General features: G+C 43.9%; 1 protein-coding gene across 1 annotated transcript in view; it reads right to left on the bottom strand.

Annotated features, from left to right (window-relative positions):
- Positions 1-541: 541 nt before the first annotated feature.
- Positions 542-25,923, bottom strand: part of PLCG2 (phospholipase C gamma 2) — a 116,284-nt gene continuing 90,902 nt past the window's right edge. Inside the window, exons 23-34 of the mRNA XM_058155470.1 lie at positions 24,402-24,498; positions 23,413-23,479; positions 22,258-22,415; positions 17,125-17,227; positions 15,991-16,200; positions 14,173-14,318; positions 12,661-12,775; positions 11,003-11,167; positions 8,747-8,835; positions 5,274-5,452; positions 3,864-3,948; positions 542-1,684 (exon numbers count right to left, since the gene is read on the bottom strand). Coding sequence (XP_058011453.1) covers positions 3,906-3,948; positions 5,274-5,452; positions 8,747-8,835; positions 11,003-11,167; positions 12,661-12,775; positions 14,173-14,318; positions 15,991-16,200; positions 17,125-17,227; positions 22,258-22,415; positions 23,413-23,479; positions 24,402-24,498 — 1,372 coding nt within the window. The 3' untranslated portion in view covers positions 542-1,684; positions 3,864-3,905. The remainder of the gene's footprint in view (positions 1,685-3,863; positions 3,949-5,273; positions 5,453-8,746; positions 8,836-11,002; positions 11,168-12,660; positions 12,776-14,172; positions 14,319-15,990; positions 16,201-17,124; positions 17,228-22,257; positions 22,416-23,412; positions 23,480-24,401; positions 24,499-25,923) is intronic.

The following is a 25,923-nucleotide window of genomic DNA, read 5'->3' as shown; positions in this document are numbered from 1 at the left end:
CCTCTGGCCGTCTTACCTGATTTCCAGCTCTGTCTCCCTAATCAGGGGAAATGGTGGGGACTGGCTGCACATACACGTAAATATTTCCAGGGAGGGCTTATTTTCTTTGGCAGGTGGGGGGGAGGCTAATTTCAGTGCCCAATTGGGCTTATTATCAGGGGATGTCTTATTTTCGGGGAAACTATCATCTCTGTCTATCCATCTATAACTGAATATAGCATCCCAGTCCTAAATCGTGGCAGTTGTTAAGCCACCTGACTCTGCCCAGTCTTTATGACCATTTTTTGCACTGGTGGTTAAGTGAATCAATTTTCTTCAATGGGTTTTTTTTTCCCCTGCAAAAAACTGACAACTGCCAAAAAGCATTATCATATCCCTGGGGAAGTGTGGGGTGGGGGAGGCACACTGCAAACAGCCATAAATGTAAGCCAGTCATCAAGCACCCAAAATGCAATCACATGACTCAAGTGTGTATGTGTGGGGAGGGGGGGAACGTTGGAACTCTGGAACCAGGTCATAAGTAGTGCTGGGAAAGTCTATCATAAATATGAACGGTCACTAAGTGAGGTGTTGTGTCTGCGCTCCCCTCCCCTGAGCCGGGGACCCTGCCAGAAACTGACTCGGAAAGTGAGGGGGAAGGGCCATCAGGACTTACCTCTGGAGCACCGGCTTCCCTGGCTCAGCTCCAGGAGCCTGAGGCAGGCCAGGTGGAGGAGATAACGAGACCTCCGTCCCCTGACTCTTTCCCCCCTCCCCCCGCAGGCTACGCCTCCAGACTCAGCTGATGGCAATCAGGCCTGGCTGGACCCCAGGTTTCGTAGGCAGGAGAGGCAGGAACAACAGAAGCAAGGGTGGGGCAGGCCTAGGAAGTGCTGAGTCATGGAGCCACACCCCACAGGATATAAAAGCAGCAAGGGCTGCTACACCCCTTCATGACAAGCAAATCAACTGCTTAACTAGAGCTGAAGTACTGTTTGTTCCTGGTTGACTCATCGGCATCAAGAGAGATAACCGAGACACTTGGCAGATGCTTGCTAGTTTGCTGCCAGAAGCTGATAGTTGCCGGCTAATTAAGTCATCGCTCGGACTGAGGCGAGGGGGACAGAACATGAGGATTACCTGTGTTTAATATGAAGATTTTCATTTCTTTGTATCCTGTGACGCCGTTCAAAGTTGAAACTGGAAGAAAAAAGCGATTTCCGTAATAAAACGGGATAATCATTTTAATATGCGCCAAAGGCCTTCAAAGTCGCCACAAAAACAGCCATTTTACAAAGTCACCCAGACAAAATATATACATTTACGGTTGACCTGTTTTACTCCCCTAAAATTGTACAAATCTCTGTAAATTTAGTGCCATTCAGCCGTATACTTACACTCATTCCTTTTGACGTACACATAACATTTAAAAATAAATAACGCTCCAGCCTCATAACTCAGAAATGGATTTTACAACTTTTCAAAAAAAACATGCACGCATAAAAAGTTGTTTGTTTTTCTTTTCTGAATTTTCTTTTCTTTTCTAGATCTTGCATAGGAATAATCAGGCACGGTCCATAATCCAGCAGGTGGCTTAACCTCCGTTTGGTCCTTAGGATGTCATTTCGAAAACTTTAAATCCGGTCGAGGTACCCTCTGGATGTCTTCTGTGCCAGTAAACGTCAGGCAAGCAATACGGTTTCCCCTAGCAGAGGCACAAGGAAAGGACAAAGCTGTGTTTCTTTAGGTTTGGGGAAAGTATAACATTGAAGTTAATGCAGGTAGTCCTAGACCAGGGGTGTCAAACTCGATTTCATTGAAGGCCAGCATGACCATCACTTGTCAAGGCTCCGTTTTTGGACGCGATGGCCTCCTGCAGCCCTCTGCCAGAGAAAACAGCCAGAGGAGGCTCCGTTTTCGCTGGCAGAGGGCTGCAGGAGGCCATCGCAACTGAAAACAGCCTTTGAAGGACGCATGTGGGCCCCCACCCTCCATTTTCGCTGGCAGAGGCCCCACGAGCCAGTCCATCGCCATTTCCAGGGCAGCTCCGCAGGCCAGATCTAAGCACCCTGTGATCCGGCTCCGGCCCGCAGGCCTTGAGTTTGAACACCCCTGTCCTAGACTTGTGACCACAATTAAGAGCAGAAGTTCCACTGCTAAGCAAAGTGATGACTGGGTCATATCCAATTTTACAACCTTTTCTGCCATGGTTGTTAAGCAGATCACTGCAGCTGTTAAGTGAATCATGGTCATTAAGCAAATCCAACTTCCCCATTGGCTTTGCCTTTCGGAAGCCAGCTGGGAAGGTTGCAAATAGCGATCATAAATAAATACCAGTTGCCAAGCACCTGAGTTTTGATCACATGATTGTGGAGATGTGGCAATGGTTCTTAGTATGAGGACTGGTATTATAAGTTACTTTTTTTCCCCAATGCCACTGTAATTTCAAAGAGCAACCAAATGAATATTTGTAAGTTGGGGACTATCTGTATACTATAAACAAAGGACACAATTTAATCTTTGGAAAAAGTTCAGAGAAGAGCAACTAAGATGATCAAAGGCCTGGAGACTAAACCATATGAAGAACGGCTGTAGGATTTGAGTCTGGCTAGTCTAAAGAAAAGAAGAATTAGGGGTAACATAGCAGCATTTCGGTATTTGAGGGGCTGTCACAAAAAAGAGAAGTTCGAATTATTCTCCAAATCACCAGAAGGCAGGACAAGAAATAATGGATGGAAACTACACGAGGAGAGAAGCAACCTGGAATTAAGGAAAAATTTCCTAATAGTGAAGACAATTAACCAGTGGAACAGTTTGCCTTCAGAAGTCGTGGGTGCTCCATCATTGGAGGTTTTTAAGAAGAGAGTGGACAATCACTTGTCTGAGATTGTATAGTTTCTCCTGTTTGAGCAGGGAGCTGGACTAGAAGATCTCCAAGTTCCTGTTCATATTCTATTCCTAATTCTATTCTATTCTATTCTATTCTATTCTATTCTATTCTATTCTATTCTATTCTATATTCTATTCTATTCTATTCTATTCTATTCTATTCTATTCTATTCTAATCATTAGACTGCACAAAAATCATAGAGTATAGTTAAAGGTCAGGGTTCTAGTTTATGTTTTTAAAAGTTTATGTTATGTTTTTAAAAGTTTATATTTAGGGTTCTAGTTTATATTTTAAAAAGGAAATTTTGACCCAATCATGGTTATGCGGTGTTCAGGTTTACTGATTTGACATATTTGGAATATTGCATCCAATTTTGGTCACCATGATACAAAAAAGGGCTGATATTTGAGAATTAGTGCACAGAAGAACAACTAAAATAAGGAATTAGGATTAGGAAGCTAGAGGCTAAAACATACAGTACAATGAACGTTTGCAGGAATTGGGTATATCTAGACTAACAAAGAGAAGGACTAGGGGGTGATATGATAACAGGCTTCCAATATTTGAGTGGCTGACAGAGAGGAGAGGGGTCAATTTAGTCTCCAAAGCACCTGAAGGCAGACAAGAAGTAATGGATGGAAACTAATCAAGGAGAGCTCAAACCTAAATTAAGAATTTTTTTGTCAGTGAGAACTATCTCACTGTAGATTTTAAAGAAGAGAATGGATAGCCACTTGTCTAGAATAGTACAGAGTCTCCTACTTGAGCAAAGGGTTGCATTAGAAGCCTCCAAGGTCCCATTCAACTTTGTTACTCTGATATTTTTAATCTACCCACTATATAGGCATGTTTTGTTTGGAACACAAGATAATAAAGCTCAAACCTCTTCTCACTGCAAATGGAAAAATATGTTAGGAAATTGCTTTTTGACATCTTCCAAGACACAGAACTTCTAATCTAAGCAAGATCTTCAGGACAAGGTAGAGGTCCTTACCAGGTGATTTTAGGTATAACCCATCAAAGGAAAATCAGGTTTCTAGGAATAGAATTTGCTGTTGCTAACTCGTTTCTCTCTCAATCTGAAAGAAAGCAGAAATCAGGAAAAGAAATCAGAAATGCAACATAACATGCATGAACTTTCTTCTTCCCTAGCATGGTAATTTCTTAAAACTACTTAAATGCAAATAATTCAAAGTAAGTAGAAAGGGGACAATAAATTTGTAGGAGATAAATTTGCAGATGGCACTGTATACTTTGGAAGTTTCAAGCTATTCTATGTATGCATTCATTTTATATAATCAGCCACTTGAACACGCAATTCAAACTGATGCACACAATTTAAACAAACAAAAAAAACCACCAGCAAATAACAACTGCAATATAACAAGCTTATTGTACCCAAGGCAGTTCAGACAACCAGAACAAGCTCAGAAGCTGACTAATGCTGGTGGAAGAAACCACATTGTTTGAGTCATTCATCAACAATGATCTGGACTGAGTCCCAAAATATAATCTATTTAAATGCTTACTCCTGTCTTCAATAAGCATCTCAATATGGAGTGCGGTAGAGTGCAAAGCTGTAAACAAAGCATGATGTTTTCTGGTTTTCTGATAATAGTGACTTTGAATTGAATGTTCTAAGGACGGAGTTATAGAATTTGTAATCTGAGTTATAAAATTTGTAATCTGAAGAGGGATGTGGTGGCTAGGTGGCTAAAACGCTGAGCTTGTCGATCGAAAGGTCGGCAGTTCAGTGATTCGACTCCCTAGTGCCGCATAACAAGGTGAGTTCCCGTGACTTGTCCCAGCTTCTGCCAACCTAGCAGTTCGAAAGCACGTCAAAAATGCAAGTAGAAAAATAGGGAACACCTTTGGTGGGAAGGTAACAGCGTTCCGTGCACATTTGGCATTGAGTCATGCCGGCCACATGACCACGGAGACGTCTTTGGACAGCACTGGCTCTTCGGCTTTGAAACGGAGATGAGCATCGCCCCCTAGAGTCAGAAACGACTAGCACATATGTGCGAAGGGAACCTTTACCTTTAATCTGGTCGACTTCCAGTACAGATAGTCATTTCAGATTCAATTTGATTGCCCACTTCTTTCAGTTATTTAATCAAGTCCTTTGAGAACCCCTTAATCATTGGTGTGGTTTCCAACATACTGTGATCGAATGTGGAACAGAATTGCAGGACAGGGAGGGTCTTTTCAAGAAGAAAGAGACAAGTCAGCCCTGGTATGCAGGAAGAGAACCAGGGAGGACTCTCTTTAACTTTTCGCAGGGTATATGCAAACATTATGGAGATTTGGGCTTTAGTCTGGCAAGATTCTGTCTATAGGCAAGCAACAATAAAGAAACTGCTGTGAAGTAACTTCTGATCTCGTTCTTGGGCCTGGCACGTACCTCTTGTTGCAGGTTTCCTGATAGACCTGCAGTTGCCCCTCGTTTGCGCTGAACTCTCTCAGCAAAGCATCCCGACTGGGACTGCGGATGTTTCGCCGAGTGTCGTACAACTGATTGTTCAGTTCTGCTTGCCGTTGACGCAGCTGCCGAAAGGAGGAATATAGATCTTCCTCACTTTCCTTTAGAGGAGGAAAAGGAAAGAAAAAGGAAAGGGATCTTAGGCAACGTTAGAACACAACTGACAGAGAAGCAAACAGCCAGAAGGTGGTTTTAAGAGTTGTGCGCATGTAACTGAAAGCAAATTTAAGTCATCTAATTTTTTGCTATAGTTATCGCAGACATTGGCTGGATCGAGTCACTCCTGGAAAGGCAGGAACTTTTTTATTTTAAACCGAATCAAACAGAATAGAAACACGCATAGTTCTTTATAGCTTTGCTGGTTGGGGAATTCTGGGAGTTGAAGTTCACACATCTGAAAGCAGTCAAAACTGGGAAAACGCTGATTTAAACTGTTCTAAGCCTAAGTGCTCCTTAAGTAAGACGTGGAAAAATAAGATTAGAAACCCCAAAATGACCGCTCAGAAGGGAATGTAGCAGAGGTGGTTCGGATAGGTTCGGGAGAACCTGTTGTGTCTTGCCCGCCCTCAGAGCAGCCGGGGCCTTCTTACCTGCTCCCGCACACTGAGGAATGTATGCCTCCCGGTCCCAGTCCTGGCTCCATGCCCACACAAACTGCAGAAGGAGAATCTCCCTGCCCCAGCCCTGACTCCATGCCCAGGCAAACGGAGCAGCTAGACCCCTCCCCCTCCTCCACAGCAGGTGAGCCTGAGGAGGGTTTATTACCAACAGCTGATTGGAGTGACCCTCGCATCAGAAGATTGGAGAGGCGGAGGCTACAGAGGGAAGGGAGGGGCAGGCCTTAATGAGTGCTGAGTCATGGAGCCACACCCCATGGCCTATATAAAGGATCTACTTTCTGGCAGTCTCTGAGTCAGGCAAAAGTCAAACTTATCTTGCTGAAGTCACTTACTGGTCTCCTGCCTGCTCTGAGGACTTTGCTAGGACTTTGGGCAGAGCTGCAGAGGCACGCCTGATTCGGATTTCCCGGACCCAGCCGTCAGCGGAGGAGTGGGACACGACAGAACCGGTAGTGCCGACTATCAACTGGCCCCGCCCACCCACCCCCTGCCCTATCCTGTCCTGTATTTCCTTTCTGGCTCAGCTGATTCACGCAGCACAGCTGATTTCCACGCCTCCGCTGTTCTACTTACAGGGGCTGCCTTAGAAGGTAACCATCTGAGCTTCAAATTGCTGCATTTTGAACGCTCTGTGCAAGCGCATTTGATGCACACAAAGCACGTGCTCACTGAACTGGTTGTTAAACCGGTTGCATCCCACCACTGGAACGTAGCAAATATTGCTTTACAAGTAGGAGTGAAGAACATCTTTATCTCTTGCAAACTCTTCATCCCAGCACTCCCAACGAAGCTGGGAAAACTTTGACCTCATCTACACCCCACCTCAAACTTGGAAATATGGGATATGGAAGAGAGGAAACAACCTCAGCAAGGCTGGCCTACCCAAAGTCTTCAGGAAAGAAGCCAAACCCAATAGAATGACATGCAGATAAACTCAGTTCTGAAAAAGATTGAGCTAAAAGGGTTCCAATGTTTCGCTTAAGAATATGAGTGTGGCGTTTTCCCTAGAATAGCCTTCTCTCACGTTCTCTGCCTTTGTTCTTGTCCGTTTTGATAGCATGGGGTTCAAAGTTCCTTCATAGTCTTAGAGGTGCTCACTGCATCCATCCAGTCTCACGGGAATTTATTAAGAGGAGAAAATTGCAACCCTGAGCTGCAGAGTCATCACTAATCGTAAGATTCAACCTATTTATATCTATGGAGATTCTCAGTCATTCGAGTCATGAAGGGCAACTGCTTCATAAATGCATGGCACAACATAGGAGAACAAACCCATCAGGACTAGATTCAGCAGCCCATCTGCATTGAAAAGACAGGCCACTCTTTTGAAGGCAGCAAAGTCCGCATTTTGGACAGAGAGGACCACTGGTTTGAAAGAGGGACCAAAGAGGCCATCTATGTCAAATTGAACAGAGTGGGAGGGATATGACATATATCTCCAGTCTACAGCACAGTCCTTTTAACAGTTCCAAAAAGGCTTCACATCTGTTTGCGCTACTCAAGTAACCCTGACGATACAAGATAAACCTCAAGGTTGCCTTAACAACTTGCTAAAAGGATGCAAATGACCAGCTCTGTCTACAAGGAATATAAATCTTTCCATTCCCCACCATCCGGTCACAGCTGAAGAAGCTTCTTGGATTAGAAGCAAAAAGTCTTCAAAGAAAAACTGGAAAGTCTATTTGCCTCTTGAAAAAGCACCTTTAGTTCTTTCTTTCTTTCTTTCTATCTGTCTATCTATCCATCCATCCATTCATCTATCATATCTCTCTCACACACATCTTCTATCTAATCTATCCATCCATCCTGTTTGTTTGTCTGTCTGTCTATATCATCTCTCTCTCTCTCTCTCTAATCTATCCATCCTGTGTGTCTATATCATTTGTCTATCTGTCTGTCTGTCTGTCTGTCTGTCTTTCTCTCTATCCAACCATCCACCCACCCACCCACCCACCCACCCATCCATCCATCCATCCATCCATCCATCCATCCATCCATCCATCCATCCATCCATCCATCCATCCATCTATCTATCTATCTATCTATCTATCTATCTATCTATCTATCTATCTATCTATCTATCTATTATGCTGTATCTTACTGATACAGCAACTCTGGGCAGCTTACAATATAACGAAAAGTAATAAAAGCTAATATGAAGCAATTGCCAAACATGAAAGACAAAGGTCACGCATGAAGGTCCAATCACACTGACTTATTTATTGCTAAACAGTTTATGCACAGGAACCTTCTCAATCAGTTAGCACCTGCTTCGAGTTAAATAATGGTCCATGGATTTAAAGTGGGGTTAGTTCATTTGTGGGGATTCTAGGCTGATCCCTCTTTTAACACCATCTCCACGTCCAGCTACTCCTTCCTCTTACATCAATTAAAATCAGGAGAATTAAACAGAAAGATAAAACAAAGATGATGGGTGGTATGAGGGGAGGGATCTTCTCTACCCCATAGACACCCCAACATAGCACACACACACATACCCCAAAAGCTGAGTTTTCAAGCTCTTCCACATTGCCAGGAGTGTGGGGGACAATTTCACCATCGGTGGAAGAATATTCCAGAAGATGGGGGCCACAGCAAAAAAAAGACGCTTTTAGATCCCGCCAACCAAATGTTTTATTATTTTATTTCTTTATAACCCATCTTTCTTATTTTTATAAATAAATCAAAGTGGCAAACGTACCAATGCTTCACCAGAATGTTATTTCCCTTGGATTTTTACCAGCTGGTGAAAGGTGGAATTAGACGTCCACTTACCAAGATCTGCTGCATTTCACAATATATGAGAAGAGAAGCCAGCTCTATGTCTTCGCTATATCCGTTTTTGAGGGGGACTGATCGATAACCTAAAAGGGCAGGATTAAAAGCGTTGGAATTGCCGCTTCGAGGCAGTCTCGGACTTACACACCTGAAGGAACAGACCGAGGCTCACCTGTTCTTATCTTGAAAGGACAGAGTTTACTAGGAAGCGGCAGGAAAGAGAAGGCACCGTGAAGGATCGCAAGACAATCCCATGCCCCAGAGCTGGAAAAAACCACAAGCAGCCACAAGAGATCTGCACTTCTGCAACAGGTCAAAAGCAAAAGAAGAATCGAAGCTATCCAGACAATTTTTTTTTAAGCAGGAGGAAAGTTCAGATTTAACGGTAAAAGAGTTGGAAGGGATCTTGGAGGTGGTCTAGTCCAATCCCCTGTTCTAGAAGGAAACTTATACTATTACTGATAGATGGCTGTCCCTTGTCTTCTTAAAAGCCTCCAGGGTGGGGGCACCCACAATTTCCAAAGACAGTTTGTTCTGCTGGTTAATTGTTCTGTTAGGAAATTTCTCCTTAGTTCTAAGTTGCTTCTCTCCTTGATTAGTTTCCACCCATTGCTTCTTGTCCTGCCCTCAGGTGCTTTGGAGAATAGCTCAACTCCCTCTTCTTTGTGGCAACCCCTGAGATATTGGAACACAGCTATCATGTCTCCCCTAGTCCTTCTTTTCATTAAACTAGATATCCCCAATTCCAGCAACCCTTCTTCATAAGTTTTAGCCTCCAGTCCCCTAATAATCTTCGTTGTAAACTAGATATATCCAGTTCCTGCAGTCGTTCTTTGTATGTTTTAGCTTCTAGGCCCCTAGATGTGGTATAGCTCCTAAAAAATCCTCAATTAGCTGGCCAGTGCAATAACAAAACTCGGCTGAATTAAAACCTCTCCAGCAAGAACGATCAAGTTCGTACTTAAAGACTCACATCCTGATTAATCAGCCAGGATAAACTGAAAAGGAAATAGTAAAGTGTTACAAGAATGCTTAGTCCACAGATAAAAAAGAGTTGGAAGGATCTTGGAGGTGGTCTAGTCCAATCCCCTGTTCTAGAAGGAAACTTATACTATTACTGATAGATGGCTGTCCCTTGTCTTCTTAAAAACCTCCAGGGTGGGGGCACCCACAATTTCCAAAGAGAGTTTGTTCTGCTGGTTAATTGTTCTGTTAGGAAATTTCTCCTTAGTTCTAAGTTGCTTCTCTCCTTGATTAGTTTCCACCCATTGCTTCTTGTCCTGCCCTCAGGTGTTTTGGAGAATAGCTTGACTCCTTCTTTGTGGCAACCCCTGAGATATTGGAACACAGCTATCATGTCTCCCCTAGTCCTTCTTTTCATTAAACTAGACATCCCCAATTCCAGCAACCCTTCTTCATAAGTTTTAGTCTCCAGTCCCCTAATAATCTTCGTTGTAAACTAGATATATCCAGTTCCTGCAGTCGTTCTTTGTATGTTTTAGCTTCTAGGCCCCTAGATGTGGTATAGCTCCTAAAAAATCCTCAATTAGCTGGCCAGTGCAATAACAAAACTCGGCTGTATTAAAACCTCTCCAGCAAGAACCATCAAGTTCGTACTTAAAGACTCACATCCTGATTAATCAGCCAGGATAAACTGAAAAGGAAATAGTAAAGTGTTACGAGAATGCTTAGTCCACAGATAAAAAAGAGTTGAGAAAGTGTTTGAGATGTCACCAGTAAAACCTGAAGGTCGAAGATTGCGATTTAATTCTACTGTCGTTTTCAGTCCAAGCACCAGAGCTAAGAGAGCAACCTCATTCTCTCTGCATTAGTCAAACATGTTATACAAATCCAAAGATCAATAGAATACAGGTAGTCTTCAACATCCGGCCACAAATGAGCCCAAAATTTCTGTTGCTGAGTGAGACGGTTGTTAAGTGAGTTTTGCCCCATTTTATGACTTTTCTTGCCACCTTTAAGTTAGTAACATGGCTGTAAAGTGAATCCAGCTTCCCCATTAATTTGTCAGAAGGTCGCAAAACAGGATCACATGACCTGACCCCGGGGACACGGCAACTGTCATAAATAGGAGCCGGTTGCCAAGCATCTAAATTTTGATCAGGTGAACACGGGGATGCTGCAACGGTGCGACAAATGGTCATAAGTCACTTAGGTCACTAAACGAAAGGTTGTAAGTCGAGGACTACCTGTATGCAAAATTCCATGTTTGATCTGGCTATATTTGATATCTACCTGATTTGACTCCTTTGATGGGAAAAGTTGCGTGTGCTAAGAAGTTGGGGTCGCTGAACATGTCTTCTTCGTAGACAACAAAGCGTAGAAATGCTACGTTAGGGTCATAAATCTCAAATTTCACTTGCTCCTGAAGTGTCCAAACTGGGTTAAGGCCATTGTCATCTGTTAACAAAATGAATGTAACAAAATGTTATATCCTCGAGTCCACACACTGGCTTGAAAATCTGAATACCAAATCAAGCTCTGAGGTTCAGCCATGTATTCTAGCGGTTTACAGAGTCAGCCTATTGCCCCCAACAGTCTGGGTCCTCATTTTACCCACCTTGGAAGGATTAAAGGCTGAGTCAACCCTGAGCTTGGCGAGATTTGAATTGCCAAATTGCAGGCAGCCGGCAGTCAGCAGTAGTGCAGTAGTGCACTCTAACCACCGCGGCACATTCTGATCTTTCGTGTTAAAGTAATGATGATTTAAAGCTGACCAGCTGCTGTAACATTGTAAACCGAGATGATGTAATGAGAATGAATCAGCAGGGTTACTGCCACTTTAAGAAGCTGTCTATATAAGGGAGGCCATTAGAGGGCGTCACTCTTTATCCTGGTGTATCACTTTCCACATGTTCTATCTCCATTGTAATTCTCCATGTAGTTGAAGATTGATTGATTGCCTGGCTTTGCTTAGCACATGTATATATACTGTATATAACTTGTATATAAACCACTGTTTGTAAGACAAACCTCTGGGTACTATACTTTGCCCAGGTTGTCTCAAACTAGTAGTCATGCTGTAAATACTCTTGACATTTCGAGAGTATTAAAAGCCTCTTATTTTTATAAAAACGATAAATGGTTTTGTAGCACTTTATAGGTTACCCAATTTATTATAGCATAGGATTGTGCAAGCCCAGGTAAATTGTGTAGTCTGGAGAAATGAAAATTCTTTCTTCTCTTGCTCACAACAGAAAGATGGAAGGAGGAATAAGACAGCAATATCTATAGATCACTATTTCTAAGTCTTGGCAGTCTTCAATTCTGTGAACTTCAACTCCCAGAATTCTCAGCAGGGACCATGCTAGCTGGGGAATTCTGGAAGTAAGAAGTTCCCAAGTCTTAAAAGTTGCCAAAGTTGGACACTCCCTGATTTAGTAATAGCACTTAAGACTTACAATACCACTTCACAGTGCCTTACACCCCTCTCTAAGTGGTTTACAGAGTCAGCATGTTGACCCCTAACAATCTGGGTCCCCATTTTACCCACCTGGGAAGGATGGAAGAAGCTGAGTCAACCTTGAGCCGGTCAGGATTGAACTCCTGGCAGTGGGCAGAGTTAACCTGCATTCTTAACCACTGCACATCATGGATGGATGGATGGACGGATGATGGATAGAAGGAAGGGTAATAGACTTATATAACGCTTTCCAGTGCCTTACAGCCCTCTCTAAGTGGTTTACAGAGTCAGCCTATTGCCCGCAACAATCTGGGTCCTCATTTTACCCACCTCGGAAGGATGGAAGGCTGAGTCAACCTTGAGCCTGGTGAGATTCAAACTGCCAAATTGCAGACAGCCGGCAGGCAGCAGAATTAGAATTCACGCCATGTAAGATCTCTCCCGATTAAAAGGTGAACCCAATTTTTAAAGAGCAGCAACCAGTACTTACTCACAACAGTTGTCTTGAACTTATTGTTGTCATATTCCGCCCCACAGATCTCCACCTCTACAAATGGGCACGCAATGCTTCTGCCAGACTTGGGAAGATGCCGGGCAGCAATGACCTGTTTCAAGACAGCATACAATATTCACATAATTAGTAATCAGTAATCTTGAATTACTGGTGCACATATTCAGAAGCTGTTACTCAAACCAGATCATAATTTAACAGTTTCTTCCTCCAATTACATAAGGCAGAACTAGTTCAACAGTAAAAGATCCGATCACATCCATTGATTCCAGTCTAGCTAAGCACTGAAAAAGCTCCTTGGGTTTTGTCAAAGCCAGATTTTTGTAATAATTTTAATTGTATTAATCACACTGCGTATACATTTGAATAATACAGGTTACTACTACTACCCTATAGCAGGCAGAGTAATAACTGTGGGGTCCTTGGTGCTCTCTGAGCTTGGCAGTTTTCTTGCAGACGTTTTATTACCAAACTAGGTAACATTATCAGTGCTAAAAGAAAGTGGGGTTTCCTCAGTTTATTCCAATCAAGTCAGACATACAATCCAAAAAAAAAGCAAAAGCCTAATCAAGGAACTACCAAGAAGAAAACAACAACCTCATCAACAGTGACAAGGAAAGCCACCGATATATAAAACAAGAACAAACCCAACTCCCTTCTAGCACTGATGACCTAGTTGGGTAAGTCGGGTAGTTTACCAGAGATGGTATTCAGCCGATTCAACTGGTTCACCCGAACTGGTAGCGGAAATCGCAGGTACCCGGGCTCTGTGCATCCTATTTAGGCACATTTTTGAGGCTGAGCACATGTGCGGAAGGCATGCGCGCACCAGCAAAGCACATACGCAGAAGGCCGGGTGCACACATTTGCGAACTGTTAGGGAAAGTAAGTGAATACCACCCCTATAGGTTAACTAGTTGGGTAGGTTTCCTAGTTGGGTAATGAAACATCTGCAAGAAAACCACCAAGCTCAGAGAGCACCAGGGACCTCCGCCGTTCAGCTCCGAGCTACAAATATTCTCTTCTAGGGGTAGTAATTATTCAAGAAATCTAAGCAAGGAAACCGGCTTGTGGCAAAACAGGTCATTGTTTTAGTGGTCAGAACAATAGCAGAATCAGATGAGGATGATTTTTACAAAAAGCCAACTTTGGTTTAGCAAATATATAACTAGAAAGGTGGCAATCCGCTTGATGGCTGACATTTGAGCAGTTCCCTTGCAAAGTGTGGGTGCTTTGATGACAGAGGCCCAATAAGTACAGTTTCATAATTTGTTCACCCAGGTGTTAGGACTAATATCTGTTGCTATCTTGGGCATTAAAAAGACCACAAAAGCTCTTCTTCTCATCCCATGAAAGGGCTGCAGCCCTTCAGCAGTATTTGCAGAAGCCCTAATCTAACACAGGCTGCCAAGTTATTAATTCAAAGGAAAACCTCTTATGGGCCCCCATAAGACCCCCTTGTCTGCCATTCATGGCGGGAAAAACATTTACCCTCACGGTCAAAATCATTTGCAGCTTCTTCTTGCATTCGTTTGGCACGGGGTCGTAGGCCTCATTTCTCATGCTCTCCGGTTGCAGCACAAAGCCAGTCCAACCGTTCAGGGAGAACAACGCCTGATTCATCTGCATGTATTTATCTGAGGAGAATATTTGGAATGGGGGGGGGGGGGTGAGAGAAGGACATTAGCCGGATGGTTACCTGGTTAACCAAGGGAAAGTTAGTTTACTTTATTGTCATTGCATATCGTACAACAAAATTAAATGTCAGTGTACATTATAACTATAAAAATAAAAATACAAACACACATCCTTCGCATTCTATATAATTGAAATTGAAAACCCGATATTGTATTTACATTGCACTATATAGTAGAATTCAATATAGTTACTGCCCTGGGATAGAAGCTGTTTTTCAGCCTATTTGTCCTTGTTTTTATTGCCCTGTACCATCTGCCAGATGGTAATAGTTAAAAAAAAAAGGGTGCCCAGGATGAGAGAAATCTTTAAGAATGTTTTGAACTTTCTTAAGGCAGCAGGAGCTATAAAGCTCTTCCAAAGAGGGAAGAGGGCAACCAATGATCCTCTGGGCAATGACGTTGACCTCTGGAGTGTTGTCCTATCTGCCACAGTGCAATTGGCAAATCATACACAGGTGCAGTAAGTTAAGATACTCTCTATGGTGCAGCGGTAGATGGTCACCAGCAGTTTTTCATTCAGTTGTTATTTCCTGAGAAGTCTCAGGTAGTATCATCTCTGCTGGGCCCTTTTGACCAGTGCTGCAATGTGAACGCCCCAGGTCAGGTCCTCTTTTATGACGACACCCAGAAACTTAAAACTGACCACTGGCGAAAAGTTATATCTCCTAAATAATAAAGGGGCTGGAGCTTTTTCTACACCATCCTAGAATGAAAATGAGCAATGTGGAACAATTGAACCATGAGGTACTTCCCTGAGAAGATTGTCCTACTCAATGGAAATGAAAGAACTATAATAGGCAGCTAGTCCTCAACGTATGACAACGAAGAGGATTGGAACGTCAATCTCAAATGACGCAGTGGTCAAATCAGCTAAAACATATAAAGAACGGTTGCTGGAATTGGGTATGGCTAGTTTAATGGAAAGAAGGACTAGGGGAGACATGTTAGCAGTGTTCCGATCTCTCAGGGGCTGCCACAAAGAAGAGGGAGTCAAGCTATTCTCCAAAGTACCTGAGGGCAGGACAAGAAGCAATGGGTGGAAACTAATCAACGAGAGAAGCAACTTAGAACTAAGGAGAAATTTCCTGACAGTTAGAACAATCAATAAGTGGAACGGAACAACTTGCCTGCAGAAGTTGTGAATGCTCCAACACCGGAAGTTTTTAAGAAGATGTTGGATAACCATTTGTCTGAAGTGGTGTAGGGTTTCCTGCCTAAGCAGGGGGTTGGACTAGAAGACCTCCAAGGTCCCTTCCAGTTATTCTAGTCTAGTCTAGTCTAGTCTAAATGTAGTGCTTGATTTTAGGATCTTTTTAGCTCTTGAAGCAAATCACTGCAATTATTAGGTGAATCATTGAATGTGCTTGTTGAAAGCCAGCTTGGAGGGTCACAAGTGGCAATCACGTGACCCCCAGGATGCTGCAACTATCGTAAACACATGCCCAACTGTCCAAATGTGTGACAAGCAAACATTAGTCATTTTTTTCCTTTCTTTCTCCCTCCCTCCCTCTCTCTCCCTCTCTCTCCCCCCCCCCTCTCTCTCTCTCAACATTCACATGGATCATTTCAGTTGGTTGTGAAGAAAATGAGAACTTTGCTTTTTTTGTTTTACCTGGTGTCTGGAAATTAAGAGCCACCATCTGCACCCCACAAAACCAGAAGCGAAAAGGATCATAATTTGAGGAATCCACTCTCTGCCCTTTGGGATAAATTCGAGTCAGTCCCTTCTGATTGTACTTCAGGAGGTCAAACGGTTTCTGCTTGACAATGCTTTCTGCTTTGGTTTCCACAAATGAGCGAATTTCTTTGAAATCGGGATTATCTATGAAAAGAAGGTGCAGGAAGAAGCAATTTCATAAATATATAGTTATATAACTTACTGCAGAGTTGCAATAAGAGTCAGTTGGTCCTAATGGTTAAAGCACCAGGATAGAAAATAGTAGTGCTACTTTAGCCTTGAAAGCCAGGAAGGTGATTTTGGGCCAATCACCAGGAGACTGTGAGTTCTAGTTCCATTTTAGGCATGAAAGACAGGTGGGTGACTTTGGGCCAATCACCAGGAGACTGTGAATTCTAGTCCCATCTTAGGCATGAAAGCCAGGTAGGTGACTTTGGGCCAATCACCAGGAGATTGTGAGTTCTAGTTCCATTTTAGGCATGAAAGGCAGGTGGATGACCTGGAGACTGTGAGTTCTAGTCCCGTCTTAGGCATGAAAGGCAGGTGGGTGACTTTGGGCCAATTACCAAGAGACTGGGAATTCTAGTCCCATCTTAGGCATGAAAGCAAGGTGGGTGACTTTGGACCAGCCCTTCACTCTCAGTCCAACTCACCCCAAAGGTTGTTGTGGGGAAAATAGGAGAAGGAAGGTGAATTAGATAGATTTGCTGCCTTCGGTTAAATTAAAATTAAGTTGTAAAATTAATATGCTGGTGGCAGAAGTTTGCAAAATAGATCACATCATACATGGAGGCGGAAAAGAGACAGTGAGAGGACTTCCAATGGCTTATGCAGCAATTTCTATCTGTATCTCAATTCAAATAGAGAGAAATTGTGCCATCGACATTTAGACATCATAGCTAGAAGGACCGTTCCAAAATCCTTATGTTGCAGATCTCCCAGGTTTGCAATATTGGAAAATATGCAACTCTCAGAACAGCTTGATTTGAAGATGCACCTCTCCTCTCTAAAAACAACAAATATTCTTATGGATTTAGCAAGCTAACCGTCGGGTTAAAAATGGCTTACCGAGGTTGTCTTTGGTTTTGCTCATTGGTATGCAATAGATCACCAAGTCAGATAACTCCATGGCAATTAACTGCTTTTTTTCCAAGTATCCTTTTAAAGTTTTCTGTTTTAAAACGTAATTTAAAAAAAGCAAAGTTTAGAGAGTATACATCAGATCATGGCACCCAACAGGAAAAGAAACCTCACCAAATCATTCAATGGATGTCAGCGTTAGACCTAGTCGGTTGTAAAATGGGGCGCGAGTTACTTAACGACCGTCCTGCTTAGCAACAGAAATTTACGACCCAATTGTGGTTGCAAGTCGAGGATTACTTTTAAGGAAAATATTCCGCAAAGGGAAATCTCTACTCAGCCTTTCGGTTACTGGCGTAACTGGTTGGAAAACTGGTCTTTTCAACCCCTGCTGAAAGACTAAACATTTGAGCAATAATTTTACTGGGTTGTGTTTTTTTAATGTACAAATAAAAACGAACATAAACTGTTATGTATTAACAGTTGTGCCTTTAAATATTTGAGCGGGAAATCAGCACGTTGCTGATTGGACGAAGCCTCCAGCAGAACTGTATAAAAGGAGAGGTTTTTCCCCCAGCCTGTTGCTGGGTTCACCATATATTAAAGAGCTGTTGTCACTACCCTGGTCTCCAGCCTCGTTACTTCCCGAACTTAACATTGGCGACGAGGATGGGATCTCGAGGCTAAGGAGAACCAGAACCGAGCTGAAGCACGCTAGTTCCGAACCCAGCAACTCAGGGCAGAAACGCGGAAATGGCAAACACGCCACCCGCACCGTACAACCCGGGCAAGGAGAAATGGGGAACATATATGACCCGTTTCGAAAGCTTTCTAGAAGCCAACGAACTACAGGGGATCCCTGATAACCGCAAACGGGCTTACTTCCTAAGCCATTGCGGGCCCGAGGTAATCGAGATTGCGGAAGCCCTGGCAGAGCCAACGCCGATACAATCGGTATCGTGGCCGACTCTGCAGACTTTGCTGAAGAACCATTTCGCACCGACGCCGTCCAAATACGTGCAGCGGTTCGAATTCGGAGAACGTAGACAGATGGAGGGCGAGCCCATCGGTGACTACATGGCCGCGTTGAGAAGAGCGTCCAAGGACTGTGGATACCGAGACTTAGACGAAGTGCTACTCGAGCAACTCATCCGAGGGGTCAAGGACATCCGCCTACGGCGACGACTGCTAGCCAGGAGCAACCTGACACTAGCCACCGCTCTGGGCGAGGCCAGAGCACACGAAATGGCTACTAAAGCAGCAGAGACTCTGCAAAGCCTCTTCAATCCAAGGCGGCGCAAAGCCAACGCCAGTACACCAGGAGGAGATTCAGTCCGAATCCGAAGGTGAGGCGAGGATGAGGAAGAGGTCTGCCGGACCGAGAAGCGCGACACTGAGGACCGTGGCGAGTGCGGAAGCTGCGGAGGGCAGCATCAGCGCCAACGCTGCAGGTTTAAAGACGCAACATGCCGGCGGTGTGGGAAGAAAGGACACTTAGCTCAGGTTTGCAGAGCGGCCCAACCTTCCGCCGAAAATTCAAATCGGCCAATCAAAGCGGAACCGGAAAGGCGGCCCGCGATTGGTTCAAACAAGAAAGGCGAAGTCTAACCAAACGACTGTCATTATAGGCGCGCCTCAACCAAAGTGGAAAAGAAGATTTTTACAAAGCCCAAGATCGAGGGAGTACGGTGCAGGCTTGAAGTAGACACGGGATCAGCGATCACCATCATGTCCTGGGACACCCTGGCGAAGTCACTGCCGTCCGTCGCGAAGCGCCGTTTGCAAGCACAGCGGCTACGAGTGCACGACTACCAGGGGAATCGCATCCCTGTTCGAGGGACCACCTCCGTCCGAGTCGAGTACGGCCCTCACAAAAAGACCCTGCCCATCACAATCGTCGAAGGAACTCTGCCCAGTCTGTTGGGACTAGACTGGTTTCGTGCCCTGGGCATGGGAGTGACTGGCATCTACAGAAGTGACTGCAATTTGAAAGACATTCTCTTTAACGAGTTCGAAGATGTCTTCAAGGACTGCCTGGGCAAGTACAAGGGGACCCCTATTTCCTTCAACTTAGACCCCCAGGTAGCCCCCATTAGGCTTAAGGCGAGGAGAGTCCCTTTTGCCCTAAAACCAAAAATTGATAAGGAGCTGGACAAGCTCATAAATCAGGGGGTTTTGGTGCCAGTCGATCACGCAAAGTGGGAGACGCCAATCGTCACCCCAATCAAGTCGGACGGGTCAATTAGAATTTGCGCTGACTACAAGGCGACGCTTAACAAAGCCTTACAGAAAAGCGCGTACCGGTTCCGTGGTGCAACATTTATTGCACTCCTTGGGGCAAGGGCAAGTCTTTGCAAAGTTAGACTTGGCCCAAGCCTACCAACAACTGCCAGTAGACGCCCGCACAGCGAAGCCCAAACGATTGTGACGCACAGGGGGCATTCAAGTGCACCGATTGCAATTTGGGGTTAGTGTGGCACCAGGGCTGTTCCAAAACCTGATGGAACGACTACTGCAAGGGCTCCCAGGGTAGTTCCTACTTGATGATGTCCTAATTTCAGGGAAAACATGGAGGAATTGGGGAGCGGTTAAGAAAGGTCTTGAGCATTTTCCGGACAGCGGATTAAAAGTCAAGACAAATAAATGTCAGATAGGGGTCGAATCGGTCGATTTCTTGGGCTACGGATAGACAAGAAAGGAATTCACCCTACTGAGAGCAAGGTTAAGGCAATTAGGAAGGCTCCAGCGCCCAAAAACAAAGCAGAGCTGCAGGCATTCCTGGGATTGGTTAATTTTACGCGGTCTTTTAAAGAACAAAGCAACTGCTATGGAACCGCTGCATAGGCTCTTAGGGAAAAATACTGTTTGGTCTTGGGGAAAGTCAGAAAATAGGGCTTTTGAAGCAGTCAAGAACCTGCTCTCAAGTGATAGCCTGCTCATCCAATATCACGACTCACTACCCCTAGTGCTGGTTTGCGATGCGTCACCTTATGGGGTGGGGGCTGTACTCAGCCATAGACTTCCAAACGGCACAGAAGCCCCTATAGCGTTCTACTCTAGAACGATGTCCTCCCCAGAGAGGAACTACAGCCAATTAGACAAAGAAGCATTGGCCATTGTATCAGGGGTCAAAAAATTCCATGAGTATGTCTTTGGGCGGAATTTTGAAATTGTGACTGACCACAGACCGTTATTGGGACTACTGGCTGGCGACCGGCCAACACCTGTGGCACTGTCGCCACGTTTGACTCGATGGACTATATTTTTAGCCGCTTACTCATACAAGCTGCAGCATCGACCGGGAAAAGAAGTGGGGCATGCAGACGCTTTGAGCCGATGCCCACTGCCGGGGGCGACCGAAGATCCCACTCCGGGGACACCCATCCTCCTTATTGACTCGTTGGACTCTGGCCCAGTCACATCAAAGGAAGTGGCTCGGGCATCATACCGGGACATTGTGTTAAGGACTGTACTCGGTTGGGTACAGAGAGGGTGGCCCGCTGCGCGAACGGTTCAAAGAATTTGTTAAGAAACGTGATGAGCTCTCGGCTCAAGGGGGGTGCCTGTTATGGGGTGATCGTGTAATAATTCCTGTTAAGTTAAGGGGCAAGGTATTGGACCTCCTCCACGAGGGTCACCCAGGCATCGTGAGGATGAAGGGGTTAGCTAGGAGCTATGTATGGTGGCCACTCATGGACGCAGAGATTGCTGAGAGGGTAGGGAAATGCCAAGCTTGCCAAGAGTCCAGACCGCTACCTCCAACAGCCCCAGTCAGAGAATGGGAAAAGCCCCAAGGGCCTTGGTCAAGAATCCACATTGACTTTGCTGGCCCCTTTCACGGCCAAACATTCCTAGTGGTGGTGGACGCATTTTCCAAATGGTTAGAGATCATACTTATGAAGTCCACCACAGCCGAAACAGTAATCGCAACCCTGCGCCACCTATTCGCAACTCACGGGTTGCCGGACACTCTGGTGTCCGACAATGGGCCCCAATTCACGGCAGCCCAGTTTGAAGAGTACCTGGCAGAGGAAGGCATCCGACATGCCCTCTCTGCACCTTTCCACCCTGCGTCGAATGGCCTTGCAGAGCGTTCCGTCCGGGCGCTAAGGAGGCATTGTCCAGGCTCAAGCCAGGTGACTGGCAAACAAAATAGACTTTTCCTAGCCGTCCAGCATAGAACCCCAAGCACAGCCACTGGGAAAAGCCCAGCCGAATTGCTAATGGGACGAAAACTCCGTGCCCACTTGACCGTTTGAACCCCATTACACACCCGAGGGTTACAAGGGGAGCTAGAAAAACAAGGAAATGAGCATAGGCGACGGGTGTGGGCCGAAACTATGGGGACGGCCCTAGTTGGCTCGCAGGACAAGTAACAAGAGTAACAGGGCCAAAATCGTATGTGGTAGAGCTACCAGACAACCGAATGTGGCGGCGCCACATAGATCAGTTAAGGAAACGAATAACTGACCAAACCGAACCAACAGAGACAGGTAATGACCAATACCACTTTGAATCCACAGCTGACAATGACCCGGGGGAGGCGCAAGACTTAGCTGAGGTCCCAGAGTTCCAGCGACGCCATCAGGTCCCCGAGGGAAACAGCAAGGAAAATCCCAAAATTAATCCAAAGCCGGATGGCCAAGAAAAAGAATCGGCCAATAATCCAGAGCCCGATGGCCCAGAGAAAGAGCTGGGAGGAGAAAACAGCCCCTCCGACCAGCTCGAAACACCACCCAGAACTGAACCGCGCAGGTCAGAAAGAACTAGGAGACGCCCAGGTTATTTGCGTGACTACGTCGAAAAATAACATGTAAATAAATATGTAAATAAGACCAAGTGTTTTCTGGGAGGGGAGGAGTGTTATGTATTAACAGTTGTGCCTTTAAATATTTGAGCGGGAAATCAGCACGTTGCTGATTGGACGAAGCCTCCAGCAGAACTGTATAAAAGGAGAGGTTTTTCCCCCAGCCTGTTGCTGGGTTCACCATATATTAAAGAGCTGTTGTCACTACCCTGGTCTCCAGCCTCGTTACTTCCCGAACTTAACATAAACTAACAAAGCTCGAAGACTAAACTGAATGGCTGAGCAGTGCTTAGGGAGGGGGCCAGGCCTCCTACCTCTTCAACAGTTCTCCAGGTGATTTCTCTGATGCTCTGAAACCACTCAAACCACTCTTCTACTTTATCGGTGGCAAACTCAACAGGAGGATCTTCAAGGTTCTTGGGCTCCAGGACAAAGACAAAACTCTTCCCGTGGTTTCCTTGAGGCATTTTCACTGTTGGAAATGAGAAAAAGGAGGAATTTACCCCACATTCCTCTAGGTCAGGGGTCTGCAACTAAGGTTGCATTCAAAGACCCGTTTCCCACAGATAAGAAAACACTGGGAGCCACAAAACCCTTCCCGTGCCTGACTATTTCTTGAGCGGCCACAAAACTAGCATAAGTAGTTGAGTTAAACGTTCTATTTTCTTCTGAATCTTTTCTTTTCTTGGATTTATTCATGGTTGGCCTACCGGGGGTAGAAAAGCTCAATAAATTGCATGCCGGCAGGTGTCACACATTGGCAGTTGTGATGCATATTTTGAGTGACAGGGGAGCCTCAGTAGAGGGATGAAAGAGCCACATGCAGCTCCAGAGCAGCAGGTTGCTGACCCCTGCTCTAGCTGAAGTGTTCTACAAGGCCTCTGGGCCTGCTTTATTAGGCCACAAAATGCCAACTGCATCTTGTCTATCACGCCTTCAAAGGTTTCTTCATGGGGAGGGCATTTATTAGTTGGAAGCATTGTTCACCCTCTGGAACTGCAAACACAATAAGGAAAAGCTACACTATTGAGGTAAACAGATCAAAGATCTATGCAGAGGTGGAGTATAGAGAATACGGAATAACAGAGTTGGAAGAGACTTTGAAGGTCTTCTAGTCCAGCCCACTGCTCGAGCAGGAAGCCCTATTATATGCCGGACAAATAGCTGTCCAATCTCTTCTTAAAAACCTCCAGTGATGGAACACCCACAGCTTCTGTCATTCCACTGATTAGAAATTTCTTTTTGGTTCTAGGTTGGATCTCTCCTTCATAAGCTAGTTGGAAAATAATCAATGGTATTGCCCTTATGAAGAACTTACATGAGGAGGAGGAGGAGGAGGAGGAGGAGGAGGAGGAGGAGGAGGAGGAGGATCCTACGGTATTCTGTTAGAACTACATTTTTTCCTCCATGGCATCTACATTAATTCTAAATTAAGGAGCCAAAAAAATTGGAGCCCAGCATCTACATACCCACTGTATATAAATTGAGATCCAGAATGCCCCGACATAGTGACCCTAAAGGATTGTCCTCAAAGATCTGGAAAGAAAATATTTGTATTTCATTATAAAGGGTGTTTTTTTTTCATCTTCAGAAGCAACGTTTTAGAATAATAAATTCTCACCACAAAATTTAATCACTGAGAAATTATAATTTTAACTAACTAAAGCTTTGGAGAAAAATTAGTAATATTTTTTCTTTTAGATAGACAGTTGTAATAGGAGAAAGAGTACATATTTTAGACGGACATCTGTTAATTTGTCAGCTGTAAGGTTTTTATAATATTTTTCATGAATCTTCATCTTAGAAGAAAATTTAAAAAATTAAAAGCACAAATTAAAAAAGAAAAAAATCCAGCTTGTATTTTATACTTATCAATAGTCCCTGGTTTTCCTACTACACATTTATTATTAATAGTATACAAATCAATATTAAACCAGGTCCTAATATGTACAGTTTTTCTGTTACTGGATAACATTAGCAAAGCAGAACGAAGAAATCTCGTTACTGCCCACCTTACTCACCAACCTTAATTATTTAATTCTAGTGATTTTGACTATATTATATAGCTATAACTACAGCTATAACTTTCTAGTTACTGAAATATTGATTGGTGTTAAGGCTTTGCAGGTTTTTAAATAGCAAAAGTATTTATTGCTTCTCCTGTTCTGTGGATGGATATTTTGTTATGCTTTTGGCATAACAAAATTTATATGTCAATATTCATATATAATAAACAAAAAAGGTATCCAAGCAGAGAGAGGCACAGAAAGATTATTTTCACATAGAAAAGCATTAAGAAACATAGACAGATGCCTTATTTTGTTCATCTGTGGAACATAGTTTTAGAAGTAATTTTACAGGTAGAATCCAGATCTGTGTGCTGATAAAACCTTTTAATGGATTCGAGGAACTTCAGGAATATATTTAACATGTAAATCATAACAAAAACTTTCCCTACCTGATTCTCAAGCTCTTCCATGCTCTCAGACGACATGTCTTCAACATAATTGGATGGAAAGTAATGTTGGACCTTATATCCATAATCACCTTTCCACCTAGTAACAAGGAGAAAGAACTGAAGGGTGGGATTTGAATAATAAAAGTAACGGCGCGCACATTATCAATCAAATGATAGCTGTATTCCAGTATTTGAGGGGCTGCCGCAAAGAAGAGGGGGTCAAATTATTCTTCAAAGCACCAGAGGGCAGGAAAAGAAACAATGGATGGAAACTGATCAAGGAGAGAAGCAACCTGGAATTAAGGAGAAGCGTCCTAACAGCGAGGACAATTAACCAGCGGAACAGCTTGCCTCCAGAAAACATCACTGGATATTTTTAAGAAGATTCTGAGATGGTATAGGTTTTTCTGCTTGAGCAGGGGGCTGGACTAGAACAGGGGTCTCCAACCTTGGCAACTTTTAAGACTTGTGGGCTTCAACTCCCAGAGTTCAACTCTGGGAGTTGAAGTCCACAAGTCTTAAAGTTGCCAAGGTTGGAGACCCCTGGGCTAGAAGACCTCTAAGGTCTCTTCCAGCCCTCTCCTCTCCTCTCCTCTCCTCTCCTCTCCTCTCCTCCTTTCCTCTCCTCTCCCCTCCTCTCCTCTCCTCTCCTCTTCCCTCCCCTCCCCTCTCATCAATTACTTATTAAATTTAAATTAAAGTATTTTAAAACTGCCCACCTCGGAAAAGCCCTGAAGAATGCTTTTAGCAATCATCACATCTAATTATAAAATAATATATGCAGCCTCTAAAACACAATGCCTGCTCCCAAGCAGAGATGAGATGCTCAATGTAATCACAATAAATCAAGTATGAAATTTTTCTGGAGAAGATAATTAACCAGAAAAACACAACGTCGAAGAGATCGCACTAGTACAATAAAAGTATAATGTAGTGCTACTTACATTAAGCACTAATGTAAGTAGCACTTATGGCCGTCACCACCAATTGTGCATTATTTCAAATCCTGCCTAAGTGATTTTAAATGTTGCCAGTGATTTAATTAGAGGTAAAATGAAAACAAACTTGTTGTTTTTTTCCCCATCTAAGTCCATGTACCTCAAGGGTTCCATAGACTCCAAGTGAATAAGGACAACCTGTATTTCTCCAGGTATTGTTGAATTTCAACTGCTAATCACGACGATCTATATTTAACAATGCTCAAGATGGTTTGTCAACCCCTGAAGGCCCTTTGGCAGTCTATATGTTACCGTCAATGAGTGAAATTAGGCATTTTATAGAAAGCCTTGGAAATCTATAGAATGTCAAAAATGAGACGTCAAAGTATGAAACGCTTAATATTTCATACATTTCCTAGGTATTCTACGCAATGCCAAAAGGCAAACCGGCAAAGTATGAAATACACTCCCGCTAAAATGCAATTCTAACCTTCCTGGTTGCAATAAGGAGGTCAATACTAGTCTTTTTCTCTTGTTTTTTTTTTCTCAGTAAGAAAATCCTACACTTTATTTTGCATTTCTTC

The sequence above is a fragment of the Ahaetulla prasina genome, chromosome 12 (assembly GCF_028640845.1).
Source record: "Ahaetulla prasina isolate Xishuangbanna chromosome 12, ASM2864084v1, whole genome shotgun sequence".
Lineage (NCBI taxonomy): Eukaryota > Metazoa > Chordata > Lepidosauria > Squamata > Colubridae > Ahaetulla > Ahaetulla prasina.
The sequence above is the reverse complement of the archived record's forward strand: the minus strand, read 5'-3'. Positions and strand labels throughout refer to the sequence as shown.